We start from the raw sequence: 14,064 nt of genomic DNA, 5'->3' as shown, positions 1-14,064 counted from the left end.
TCTCAGATGTGATGAATGTCGGCTGTGCTATCACTTTGGCTGCTTGGACCCTCCTCTGAAGAAGTCCCCGAAGCAGACAGGCTATGGCTGGATCTGCCAAGAATGTGACACCTCGTCTTCTAAGGTATGTGGTCCTCTAATTCCACACCCACAATTCAAGTTGCAGTAGTAAAAAAAGTAGTGCACTAGTTTGCAACTAGTTCATTAAACTCACACCTCAGACATCTTAGATAAATGTTTTCTAAAAACACAAAGTTAGAAAGATAGCGGAACCTGTCTTAGAAAAATAAAAAGCAGTTTTCTAGCTGTTTTTTGGAATAGCCATCTTGCTGGTAAGCAGTGCTGTTTTAAAGTTGCTACTGGAGAATGTGAACTAAAAGAGTAAACCTACAGTAAAACCGGAGGCAGCTGCCACTAAGAAAAGGTATAATAAGGGAAATCTTTCCTGATACTAACCAAGGTTTTTATCAATTCAGATATTTACAGAAGAAGTGCATCACAAAATTAATGCAAAGCATGTTTGTAGAAATTTAGGTTATTTTCAAACTTTCAGAAGCAGAGTGATTTCGAATTTTGCTTTGTTTGGTGTGATCAGGTTAGAGTGTGTTGTAGGCAGTGTGCTTCTGTTTCTGTGTCTCCTCACAATCCATGTAGCGTACTTTGTTGTAATCCTGTTAGCGTCTTCTTCCTCTTTGTAATAATATATTCCTATATTTCCTTGTCTGTCAAATAACGGACAGTCAGTAGCTTTGCTGCAGGGCATTAGGGCAGTATCGTCTTAGCTAGTAATACTGCCTGTCACTTTTCAGTAATAGGCAATGTTCATCACAAAGGTCCTGACAGGCTTTCAGATCTTAAACACATCACTGTATGTGTCACATTACTTTTCTGAGAAAGCCTGCCAGCTGCAATAGAGCTAGAGGCTAACAGGAGTAACAATGATTCATATTACACTATAAGTCGGCCTCCACTTCATTTACATCTTTTGTTCAGTGTGTATGCATTTGATTGTATGAATACATGTGTGTGTTTTGGAAAACATGCTGTTACATTGATATATTATTGTGCAGCACCCTTGCATGAATTACTCAAAGATGTCTTCAAAAGTTTTAGCATAGTTTAAGCTCTAACTGTGTTAAGCTCTTAATTATGGATCAAAGGGAATCTGTAACTATTCGAAGTTGAAAGTGTATTCTGATTGCTGTGAGGCCAGCAGAGACTGCGCTTGTTAAATTCTAAGCTTCCTTAGACTTTGAGTTTTGCCTGAAATTCCTTCATGAGCGCCACAGTCTATACATGACAGCTTATTATCAGGTTGGTCCTTTTCTGCTCCCCCTCAAAAAAAATGAGGGACTTTTTCCAAAGACCTTTCAAGCCCCGCTTCATTTTAATTTTAATGCTCCTGAAAATGGCACAAGTTCCACAAGAATAAAAATAATGGTTTGCTTATTGAATTATATTGTAATCTGCATTTTACGTGGCTCCGTTGGAGCCTAATTAAATTAATAAATGTAACTGCATTCAATTTTGTTTAAAGGGCATCCAGTCTTACTTTAACAGTGCCATTACTCAAGCTGCATTTGCATGAAGATTGTGGGTTAATAGTTTTTGCAAGAGTAAAATACGTGAAACCACAGTGAAAATGTTATGAAGAGCTTTCTGTGTTCCTGGAGAGTACTGAAGTGAAGTGTGCTGTGCATTAGTAATTAGTTTTCCAGTGAATAGTAGCCAGCAATAAAGGAATGTATTAAGTATGTGCATGTCATTTTTCTCATTAACATGGACCTTGTATTTCATTAAAATACAATATTTTTATATTTTTATAAAAAAATGTAGATGTATTTCAATTGACATTTGTTCTTGGCTTGAACTAGTTGGGTTTGAACTGAAAACAGGTTTTCAGAAATGAAAAGAAATGTGAAGTTTATACTGATGACTGCATTCTGTTCTTATTTTTTATACCTTAAAGTCTTTGCCTTTTGTGTGAGAGAGGCTATTATAAAGCAAGGAATAAGGAATTACTACTGATAGGTGACCTGCTGTTATATTATAAGGATTATCTTTTTACAGAAGCCATGAGTGAATGTATTAGTTGAAGTTTAAAAAGAAAGAGTTAAAACAGTCTTTCTGAAAATGTGGTAGGTGAAAGGCCATCAGGATTAAACAAGTCTTTGCTTTCTAGAGTACTTCTTGACAGCGGTATTGAAGTACAAGGCAAAGTCTCTTGAGCCCAAGGACTAGACACAGCCTCATTTAATCATCCCCTCAAAGCCTGCACATCTCTGTTTTGATTTGTGACTTGTCATGCACTTGCCCCGTTGAAGTCACTCTCATGCTGTTCCGGTGGATTTCATTAGTACTTTAAACTTGGCTTTTCCAAATTAAGCTTTATTTGCATCTTCCGACCTAGAGTTTCTTTCTTTTGAAATTTTCCCCTTGTTGTACCTTTTCCAAATGGCACCTACCTGTGTTTTTTTGCTCTTTAACTTCAAATTCTCATGTTGCGTTAATTATGTAATTGTGCAGCAACAGCAGTACCCTTTTCTACATTAAATGCAGTAGGAGTGAACATTGTTCCCCATTTCAAAAACAGGTATTCTTTTTAGAAAGCAATTTACAGCAGTGATACAGTGATTCTTATTAATGAGTTCCGCTGTACAACGTTTCCCCTGTAAACCGCACAAGAAAAGAATACCTTTACTTCTACTAGAGAGCTCAGTGTAATTCCATCACAGAGCTAACCTTTTAATTAGAAAACAAAAATTGTTTCATTTGACCTACCACATATCAGCAGTCAAGGATAGCCACTACATTCTGACAAATAACATCAGTTCTTGCAGTTTAAACAAACTTAACTAACAATGTGTAATACCCAATACTGTAGTAAAACAAATCCATCTGCATTTTGAAAAAACTCTTAGTGTGGAATTTTGTGTATGAAACTTGTGAGTGTAAAATATGTTTATTAAATGATTTTCACTTAGAAGCCAGGTGAATAAAGTTGAAATAACACCTGTTAATAGTTATTAATTTAATTCACAACAACATTACATCAGTACCTAACAGACTTTTAAAAGGGTAAAGGTTATTCAGCAAAAAACAATGTGTCCTTAAGACTGTTTTTCACTTTTACTAAGTGGAATATTTTTGTTAAGTTAATTTAGCAGAAATTGTATTGTCTGTACTTCACTTGGAAACTGTGTACCTATTACTGTTTCCACTTGTGTTTGGCAATGGTTCAGATGTATGTGATAACGATATGAATAAAGGTAAATCAATAAACAAAACAAGATGCATACAGTGACTGAATATGGGCTAAACTGCAGCAGTTCTCTGTTGCTTAGCAAGCCTAAATGATCCAGCACTGAAAAGGACAAATCCGTTTGAGGCAGTTTCTCAACATGCGTGTTGAGGTGATGTTGATGTACCCTTTTCACAAGCATAGTCGCAAATATTGGCATACAAGACAACCTAGAGAAATGGCAATCTGTTCTGTGTACAAATTCAGACACGTTTGTCTTTTATGAAAAGCAGTGTAACAACATAATTACCATTGTAGTGATTGTACACCTTGTTCGTAAGTATAATATGTAAGTCATATTATTTGATATGTATGACATCTAAACCATTGCTGAAATAGTGCCAAAGGTCTGACACTGTGGTTTTAAATGTAGCTTATTCCCTGCATTACAAAAATATGCCATATACATGCAGCGATCACTGATGCTTGTTTTACAACAAATGAAAACAAGATCCGTTCCTAAGCGGGGAAAAACATATTGTGGCTCGAGTAAAAAAAAAGTTGTGGCTTTCAGTTAAAGAGAATTCATAATATTAGTAATTACAATCAGAATCATTACCTTCAGAAACTTTAGGACTTACTTTGACAGTGGTTATATTCTAGCCTGATTTTTATAGTTAATAAGAGAACATGTTCTCTAAAAAAGATGTTCTCTTCTCCAGTCATTCTGAAATATTAGCACATGTAAAATGACTACATGAAAGACTACAAGTGAGTTCATCTAAATTGTTGGGTTGCTAGTAGCTAAGTAACCCAAGCATCTAATCCAGATATTTTGTGAAGTAACCAAGTAACAACTTGGTTTCTTTCACAAAAGACCCTCAGAAAACAGACTTCTGAAGCAGACAGAACTGAAAGTTTCACCTATCCTAAGCTTGTAAAATCAACAGATAAATACAGAATTACTGGGCGGTTATGCTCAGGATGTGTGTAAAGGGATTCTCTTAATTAATATTTTTGCAAAAATGCCCCCAAATAACCCAAAACAGCATTTAAGTGTCAGAAATCCATTAACTGGGGCTGCTCATTTGACTTATCAGTTAATGACAGCTTCATCAGATGAAAAATAGTTATCATCTTTTAAAATTTGAGTTCTTAAATTGCAATCTGTTTTCTGGAAAAAATGTTGCCGTGTATGTCTTAACATCCTTTAAGTAATGTATTGCTATACTTTATAATCTTGACTTTAGTATGACTAGAACAGTAAATGGAAATGTTAGTATACAAGCTCCAGCAATTTCACACACACATTGCTTTCATGACGATGCCTTTTAATTGAAGTGCAGAAGCATGACTAAATTGTTTTTCAGATGTCTTAAAAGTAAATCCTCATATTTATGTCACAAATAAAAAAGCGAACTATTTTAAATGTTTCATTCATAAACAGCCAATTGATTGCACAGACCTATGGAAAATGCTTTTTTACTGCTTCAGAATGTCTTTAAGAGTAAAATACTGTATTTCATTAACTGATGTTTCACCTAATTGTTATTAAATTATTTTTAATCAACTGTGTGTTCTATTAACTGAGGATAAAAGAAATACTTTTATATAAGCTAAAGAAAATATAAAATTACATTAGTACAGAGAATGCTGGTTTTAGAATTAAAGATAATTATTTTATGTGGTGTGCTCCTGCTTTTAAATAACCCTTACTGTTTTTTTTTATAACTTGGTAAGGGTATAACTCTGTATTTCTGCATTTGTATTTTTTATATTCTGCGGTATTGCCAGGTAAGAAGGGCACCTGGGCTGTTGAAATAGGTCACGAGTTCTGAAACTGAAAACATTCTTTCACCACACTGATTCACTCCTCGAACTGAAGCAAAACAGGTCCCCAGCTCTTTCTTCTGAGCTCTCCTGTCTGCCTGCCGGCCACTGCTCTGCCTGCTGACTCATTGAAACACCAGTTGTTGTTTTCCCTTTTGAAATAAGAACCCAGTCCCTTCTCCTTGTCCAGTGTCCTTCTCCTCAGTCTCTTGGTCTTGCTCTTGCAAGCTTGCGCTTTCCTCTTTCCACGCTAGCTTCTTCCAGACTTTCCTGGAGCTGGAATACTTTCACTCCTGTCCCCTCAGCCCTTCAAAGTCCTCTCTTTTGTCAGTCCAGCACTTAGGTCCTTCTTCAGCACTTAGGTCCGTGAGATGAATTCATCTGATACTGAAATTGTTATAGGTTTTAAGAGAATCCGTACAATAAAACATTGAAAATTTACACAGAAATTAAACAGAGCAGGACGAGAAGGAAAGATAACTCACGTCAGTCCCCCTTTTCAGGCCATTCCACCAAAAAAACAACCTCCCAATGTAGAGGATTAATTTGCAAGTCACTTTTTTTTATGAAGGCACAGTGGAATTTATTAACATGACTAATAAAGGGAGATTTCTAGTATTAAAAAATCAGTTGTGAGATTAGAATCTAAGAAGCACTGACATCTGCGTGCTACCGTGAGTCTAAATGAGTACAGCCTCCCAAAGCCTCCTTTTCCAGAGGGAGAAGGAACTGTGCGATCTCCCACTCCTTGAAAGATCCCGCGTCTGTGAACCAGAATGTTGCAGCCGCGATTTGAAAAGTATGTGGTTTTGTTTTCCGCCAGATATTAAATCTCTTAATTATGTTGTTATGGAAAATTAAAAGTAATTTCCATTAAGCTACAGCCAGGAAATAAAGGCCAGTGTTTGTGTGTTTAGCTTCTGGTGATAAAGTCTTTATTGGAATTTGGTTCAATTCATTACTGCAGTCATGTTTCCAGAGCCTGGTGCTGGAGATAAACCTCCTGCAAATGAAGACGGCATCCATTTTCTTTCCACCCCAGGCCATGCAGAATTGATCTGAGTAATAAAATGACAGCCCCTGTAATATACTGACAGTTCTTTAATTTGAAAGCAAGCTACATTGCAATGCAAAGCTTGTTTAAAGCTAATTTATAGCTTGCAGAATTTTCACTTGGTGAAATTGATGAATTATTCGATTAGATTCATCGTTGATAGAAAATACGTTTAAGCTAGGAATAGTGAAATGAATTTGTGGCTGTTTTTGTGAAGAGAGTTTGGAGTTGGGGCATTGTGTTCTTTTCATGTAGGCTATGTGAGGGCTAAAACCTCAAAAGAGTTTCCACTACAATTGTAAGAATGATCCGTTCTTGAAATCTTCCACCTGTATACATTAGCAATCTTGAGTCTTGAATTCTGTAAGGAGGGAAAAAATTAGCCATTATTTCATGTTTCTGCAGTCATTTCCAGATCAGAAAAATAGTTATAGTCAAAAATTTTGGGGGGATCCTCCTCTTTGTCAGGAAGGTTTCGTGTAGGCAAAAATTGATACTGAATGGTTGGCATTCTTACAAATGTAAGTTTGTCTCTGAAAGCCATGGAAGCATGTTTTCTGTGTTTTATATTACAGCTGTAGCTTTCTGACGTATGGTCATAGGGGTGTACTGTAGTTAGTTCTGTCATTTTACCACTGATATTTCACATCAAAATCACCTTCCTCTGACCACTCTCAGCTCTACATAAACTAAGTGTTCTTTCAGACAGCTTTAGCAGTGTTTTGTTGCCCGTTCTTAAGCGTTCACTCCTGTCTACAGAACACGTTTTGCTATTCTGACGAGCTCAGTCTGTAATATTACAGTGAGGTCTGGTGCCGGAAACTATAGTATCTCAGGTGAAATGCCTGTGTGTTCTGTTGTGTTGGCTTTCAGTTGTTTTCAAACATCTAAAACTGTCCCATATTTTTTGCATTTTACTATACTTTCCAAGTGAAACTATTTGTTAACCTTTTTAACATATCAAACACTATTTGGATATCTTTGTGTACACACATGACTTGAAGACTTTGCTGACTACGTCACGTTCATACTTGAACTGATATCCTCACACCTGCCTTGGACTTCTTCCTAGCCCTTTTCACTCTTTTAATATTTTTTGGGGGGTAATTGCAGTAGCATGATTTTCTTTGAGAAGCAATCCTCCTTGGACTTTTTTACAGCATTTTTATAAGTGTAAGTACACTAATCCATGCTCTGTTTTTCTCTCTTGTTTTTTTTTCTTTGCTGGTTGATGTTGGAGATCATGCTAAAGAACCTTTATTAAAAGAGATTTATCCCCGTTTCAGTTTTCAGTAAGTTTTACCTGCCTTTACTTTTTGTCAGTATCCTAGCATTAATCTCCTAAAAGTACTTTTTCTTAAAAGCTTAGATTTATACAGCTTTTTTTCTTGTACTTTTGTGGGAAGTCCACATCTTGTGTGCTTCAGATAACTGCCATTAGAAGCACTGTGGGAGCAGCTTAAGGGGATTTTAAGCATCACCAGGCATCTCTTTAAGTATTAAAGGTCATTCTGTTATTCTTGCAGAAGCTGTAATGAATGTCTAGTACTTAAACAGCAAACTGCAGCAGCAGAACTGTTTCATGTCTTAATTGAAAGACTTTAATTCTGAGTTTTTCCAAAGAAAAACAAAACAATGTTGCAGTAGATTGTAAAATGTCTTAAAATGTTATTTTGTTTTTGTAGGTTAACATTTAGTATGAAAATTATTGTATTCATATTTCCTCCCACTGGTTTCCAGTGTTGGTGCTCTTAAATTACAAAAATGCTGCATCATCCTTTGCAGGATAGCATTTCATACATGGCTTGATGTCATCTCCATTATACGAGAAGATTAACTTTACAAGCCTTGCTATTAATCTGAGTAGCTCCACATATTGACCTGTGAAAGAGCATAATTAAGTTAGCCTAATTAAGTTAATTAATTGTCACACTCTGTTGAGTTTACTATTGAAAGGAAATTAAAAGCAAATACAGATCATTACTCATTGGTTTAAAATTGTATTTTTTGGAGTTTTGTGAAAATATATTTCATCCCATCAGGTGAAAGCAAATTCAGTGTTGAAATTTTAACTGTTATCACTTAAAGGGACTTACTGCCTCTAAATACAATGATTAGACTGAGCTTTAAATTTTTATTTTGTTCAATATCAATTTCGTTTGCAAAATCTGAATGCCATTCTTGTTTGTGAATGTTACAGTCAGTTATTAGTAACTCAGGAAGTCTAAATCTTATTATTTTGAATATTACAGAAAATGCATTTACAGTTTTGCATTCATGTGTAGTAATTCCATGTATGTATAGAATCCTAAATGACTTTACATACAGGAGGGGGCTTAGCCTCTCACAGAATTGCAGCCCCTGGCTGGGTAGCATGTGACAACTGTTATGTGCCAGCAGTCCCCCCTGATACACAGGAGATCAAGTGGGGAAGTGAATAATTAGGGGACTTTAGATAGGCCAATCTGAGGCAAGTACAGAGTGGAGTTTAACCAGGACACCAGGATTAACACCCCTTCTCGTACTAACAGTGTTGTGGGATCTTTATTGACCAAGTTATCACAACCTTTGACAGTTTAATGTCTCATTGAACGGACACTTTACTGTTATATTAAGCAAAGATGCCGTGCTTGATTTTATTTTTCATGCAGAAAATGACAAATAGGAGATTTACAGTGTTGCTGCTTGGCGTGTGTACTGTTGAGGTATCAGCACAGACAGTATCCACCTAATGAGAGGGAAGCGATTCAGTGATCGGCTTAGTTCAAAGGAGCCCTTTATCGCCACAGTTAATAAGCACGAGGTTCTGGCAAAAAAGCGCAGCTGAAGTGTTTTAAGAAAAGTAATTTGGCCAGATGAGCCTGAATGTATTTGTTTGGCTCCTTTGGGAGATTGACAGTGTGAAGAAAGTCATCAGATGAATGAGAATATGAGTGTGTACAACCCACTGTGCGACAGGGGAGCGGGTCCTAAGGTTTGAGGAAGGCTCGGGCACTTTAGATGCTTGACTGTTAATGGTGAAAGAGCATCGCTGGAGGTTTGCGCTGGGGGCAGTCTTACAAAAAATAACACGGCGATCACAAACAGACTGCTGAACATCTCTTATTCAAAAAACAATTGTTTGATGAGCTCTGCTCATAAAGCATTTTAAACACATGGTATTGTTTGATTTTATTAATCTTTTTAAACTAAACTACCCATCACAACAGCATAACAATTTCCCCACCCCACACTGTTAAGTTCACAAGATAATCATGTCTTGTAAAATTATTTGTTTTGCTTCGAAACAATTTGGAAGAAATTGGACATAACGTAATTTCAGTTTACAACGTTGTGTTTTCTAATCGGTAAATGTAATTCTCAAAAGCTTTGTACGTATGTAAAATGCAATGGTTTTTGTGGATTCGAATGAGCAAGGTTTCAAGTTCAAAACCTTTTATACCTTTTATATGGGTACTGTTGCAAAAAGAAGAAACAAAGAAACTGATAACTTGGTGGACCTCACAGGGGAATAGAAAACTGAACTTTGCTGGAAGAACAGTATTTAAACTATTGAGCTATATGCAAGGCAGAAATAAAGAAGTAAAAAGAAAGAAGCATTGTTGACGGTACCAGTGCATTGGATTCTGATCAAGAGCCTGAATCAAGAGCCTGAAGTCCACTATTCCTACTGAAAGGAATAACCTGGATGGAATCTTTTCCCAAGGGAGCCAATCAGAAAGGAAAAGAAAGCACGCCAGGAAAATGCTGCAAATATTTTCTCTTTGCGTCTCAGTTGAGCTGTTTGTCAGAGAGTACTCACATCTCAGTGTAAATAATTTGTTTTCTTGAGGCGTCGCAGAAGAATATATAACCAAGCTTCATTTCATCTCTCCTGCTTAATGACACAATGAATTCACAGAAGATTGGGATAACCCCCACACCTAAAGTTCTGTGGGCTCTCAATTCAGAGCTTTCTGGAGCAGAGTAAAGCAGTGTGATGTTTCATGTTTCACAATAAATGTTAATTTGTTGTTAAGATGAGTTTTATTCCACATATTTTTTTAGCCCCATTACATTCATGGTGGAAAAAATGTCATTAGTGTTGAATTAATGTAGCTAATTTAATAGAAAACCAATTAAACAGTAGATGTTTGAAGCATCTATCTAAATATGAGGGTGCACTCATTTAAATACTCTGGTGAAATAAACTATTACACCGAATGACTTCTTTGTTTGATATGCAGGAGACATATGGTAGAACAGCATGATTTTCTTTGATTTTGTGCAAGATGAATCATTAAACTTAGCATTATGGTTTATGTTGCTGCAATAATAAAATAGAAATGTGCATGCTCAACCAAAACTAGGCTTCGGGTTTAATATTTAGTGTCGTTTTGGAATATAAAAATAGAACCATGTTAAAGTTCCAGTGACAGATTTTCAAATAGCTCATACACTAGCATATACACTATCATTGAACACAAACTTCCTATGCTATACATTATTAATGGATACAGACTACCAGTGTCCTTATCTCTTTTACCTTAAAGGTGACATTGAAAACAGAATTAACACTCTGCTTTAACTGATGATGTCTCGATTCTAATTAAGATGTTGAAGTTCCTGGATAACATCCATGTACATCTTGGTAGTTTTTTCTTTCATTTTTCCCAACTTTGGTTTTGTTTTTATGTTCTTTTGCTTGCTGGTTTAATCTGTACACCAAATAAATCCGGTAGGGTGACATTGCCTTCATGGTCCATCATCTTTGTTAAACCTGTGTGTGGAGATGGAGTGAAAAAAACAAAGCATACAGAATCCTGGGCCCTGTATTGTCCTGTGTTGTGCCAGGAGATGGACTGGGGACTTGGTTAAAATGTTTAGGGTGATAGGCCATTTTTAATTGGTCTCTCAAGATACTGGAGTAGCCAGGGGTTGCATAGTGTTTTACCCCACTAGGCGTGATGTCAGGCTTCAAGGTATAGTAGATAGCCATCTGGGTTTAGTCCAGCACTCTTGTACGGTCATTTAGTGTCCATCACAAATTTAAATATGACTGCTTTTTTAACATAACCAGCATGGGACTTGAGCAGTATTTCGATTGCTGTGTTGAAGTGGGGCGGAGAGACCACGACTGACTTTCAGGACTCACCCTGTATAGCAAATGTGTCACAGACAATTTAGTTTAATTTTTGCAGTGGACCATGCTGAGGAGCAGCAGCCATATCACCCTGCACCTCACAACTGGCAGCCTACTGGAGCTCAGCTGGTGTGAGCCTGGCCAGTACCTAAACAGGAGACCTCCTGGGAAAGCTAAGGCTGCTGCTTGAAGAGGTGTTAGTGAGGCCAGCAGGGGACGCTCAATCTGCAGTCTGTGTGGGTCCTTATGCCCCAGTACAGTGACGAGGACACAATACTGCAAAGGTGCCGTCCTTTGGATGAGACACAAAACCGAGGTCCTCACTCTTTGCGGCCATTAAAAATCCCAGGGTGTTTCTTGAAAAGAGTAGGGGTATAACCCAGGCGTCCTGGTAAAATTTCCCCTTGGCCTTTCCCAGTCACGGCCTCCTAATAATCCCCATCTATGAAATGAATTGTACTCTGTTCTCCCCACTGATAGCTGATGTGTGTTGAGCGTACTGGCGCACTATGGCTGCCGTCACAACATCCAGGAGAAAATATCTGATCACTGATTTACAGTACATGCTTACAGAATCTGGAATTTCTGGATTACTGTAAGGTTACAAATGTTATGTCTTGCTATTTTCAATATATCGTGTGCTTTTAGACCTTGGAGTATCAGCTGAGAACCAGTATGCACGTTAATTTACTCTACAGTCCATACATGCAACCATTGGTTTAGTGGTTATTTTATTAGTTTGTATTTAAAATATGCAAAGATATGTAAACCTTTAACTGAAAAGATAAATAGGGCTTAAGGAATATTTTATTTTCTTTATAGTTTATTTTGGTGTTCTTTTGTTTAAATATTAACTTAACATACTGTATCTAGATGTGAAGATTTTTTCATAAAATGTGATTTTTATTCTGCAGTATATAAGGGGCATGTGAATTGTATCACTTTACGGTTACATATAAAACATTATATACCAGGGTTTTTTTGTCATGAGAGCAGATCACATTTTTTCCCCACAAAATGTCCCATTCACATTGTATATCCATCTGTTCTTATCAGAAGAAAAAAATGCTTGTGCAATTTACAGCAGATTTAATTAAGCATTTCCTGTAAGTTCATCTCGATATCTGTCATGGCTCACTAAAATGGAAATTTACTCATAGAAAGGTAGATTAATTGCCCTTTGTAATAAATGAAATAAGAACAAGAATGCATAGTCATGAAATTTAATTGTGCTTTCCAGTTGCTCGTTCAATGCAATGGAGATCTGAAATCAAAAACAGGGAACTGAAGGGACCAAAGGTTGGTAAATGTAGCATATAACATGTAGTTTGATCTTAGCTTAATGAACCAGGTTTTTATTACTCAATACGATTGTACCATGCAAAGAACGATGGCAGAGCTTTAAATCACCACAAGTGTTATTGTGTTAGAAAATGGCAAAAGCCTTGCATCTTTTTGCAAAGTTTGGATTTGCATCGTGATTTTTTGAAGAAAAAAACTATTTACGAGATGAATTGATTTAAACTTTGATTTTTTTTTGTGTGAAATCCAATATACCTTGATCTCTTTTTTCACAAAGCAGATAAAGACAACTAGCTGCTATTGTCTCCAGGATGCTTATATGTTATATTACCTTTCAGGGAGTATTGAAACAAACAAAATAAGACAATAACGATTAATGGGGATTTTTTTTCCCCCACATGAAAGGGGTTTTAGTGCACATAATAAAATACAGAGAAATAAATTAAAGCAAAAACAAGATAAGAAAATAAATAATACTAATTAGGCTCTAATTCTTTGAGGACTGTGCTGGCATGATAAAGGGTTCAAAAGCTTATTACAATAAAAATACTATTTAAAATTTGACTTCTTTGTAGTTGTATTCTAATCCTGCTTTATGAAGTTGATTGTGTGTATCGGTAGGGTACATTAAGAGTCTGAGAAACAAGGGATTGAAAGGGCACAAAGCAGCTGGCTCTCAGAATGGCCCTGCACTGCCACCTAGAGTTACATTTATTGTTCTCTTCTGAATCCTTATGAGACTGGCCAGTGGATTTTCTCTCCCTTTTACTTAGTGAAGCCAAAAACACACCACCAAGTTTCAGCAATGTACAGGCTGGCATCTTGTCAGCGCTTTTGTTCTTGTCTTGCTTTCATGGAAGGGCGGGGTCAGTAAATTCTGTCTAAGAGGAAGCGTGCGCAGAAGACCATTGGCACCAAGGAGAAATAATGGAGATGTGCAACAAAGGCAGGACTGTCAGCCTTCCAAAACCCTAGAGGGTGCATTTTCCTGATGGCTGGCTCAAAATACTTCATAAAGCAAATGCCAGGCTGTCAGGGCTGTCAAAGTGAAAGTGATCCATGTAGCTAGGGCTCCCATTCCCTGGAAGACAAACCACTGCCTTTACCACTGTGCGGTGCCAGTCCTCGCAGTCTCCTGTGTACAAGATCAGATGCATATCTCCTTCCAACATCCACTGACTGTTGGAGGGTGCACCAGTTCTATTGTAGTGTATTCATTCAATACATTTCTCCAAGCACAGTATGTCCTCTGGCTTCCGTTGATGTGATCCACATACTGTGCATTCTTTTGCATCAATTATTTGGTCAATTTCATTGACTTTCAGTTGAGTTGATAATACTTTATCAAAAATCAGATTGAACCCAGGACTTGGTGCAAGACATTATATCAAGTTGTATAAATATGGTAAAATATTGTTATAGGCTTTGGAACAAGTTCTGATGCATACAGTAGATGTGCAAATTTAATTGATATGATTTTTTAATTGATTTGATGTGAATTTTTAATTTACCTCA

At 36.8% G+C, this 14,064-nt stretch overlaps 1 protein-coding gene across 2 annotated transcripts in view; it reads left to right on the top strand.

Annotated features, from left to right (window-relative positions):
* The window catches only part of phf14 (PHD finger protein 14), a 112,449-nt gene that overhangs the window by 74,266 nt on the left and 24,119 nt on the right, over nt 1-14,064 (top strand). For both annotated transcript variants that reach the window (XM_015358110.2, XM_015358109.2), the window contains exon 17: nt 7-124. In XM_015358110.2, coding sequence (XP_015213596.1) covers nt 7-124 — 118 coding nt within the window. The remainder of the gene's footprint in view (nt 1-6; nt 125-14,064) is intronic.

This window comes from Lepisosteus oculatus, chromosome 10, assembly GCF_040954835.1.
Source record: "Lepisosteus oculatus isolate fLepOcu1 chromosome 10, fLepOcu1.hap2, whole genome shotgun sequence".
NCBI classification, from domain to species: Eukaryota; Metazoa; Chordata; class Actinopteri; order Semionotiformes; family Lepisosteidae; genus Lepisosteus; species Lepisosteus oculatus.
Note: the sequence above shows the minus strand (reverse complement) of the source record. Positions and strands in the feature narration are given on the sequence as shown.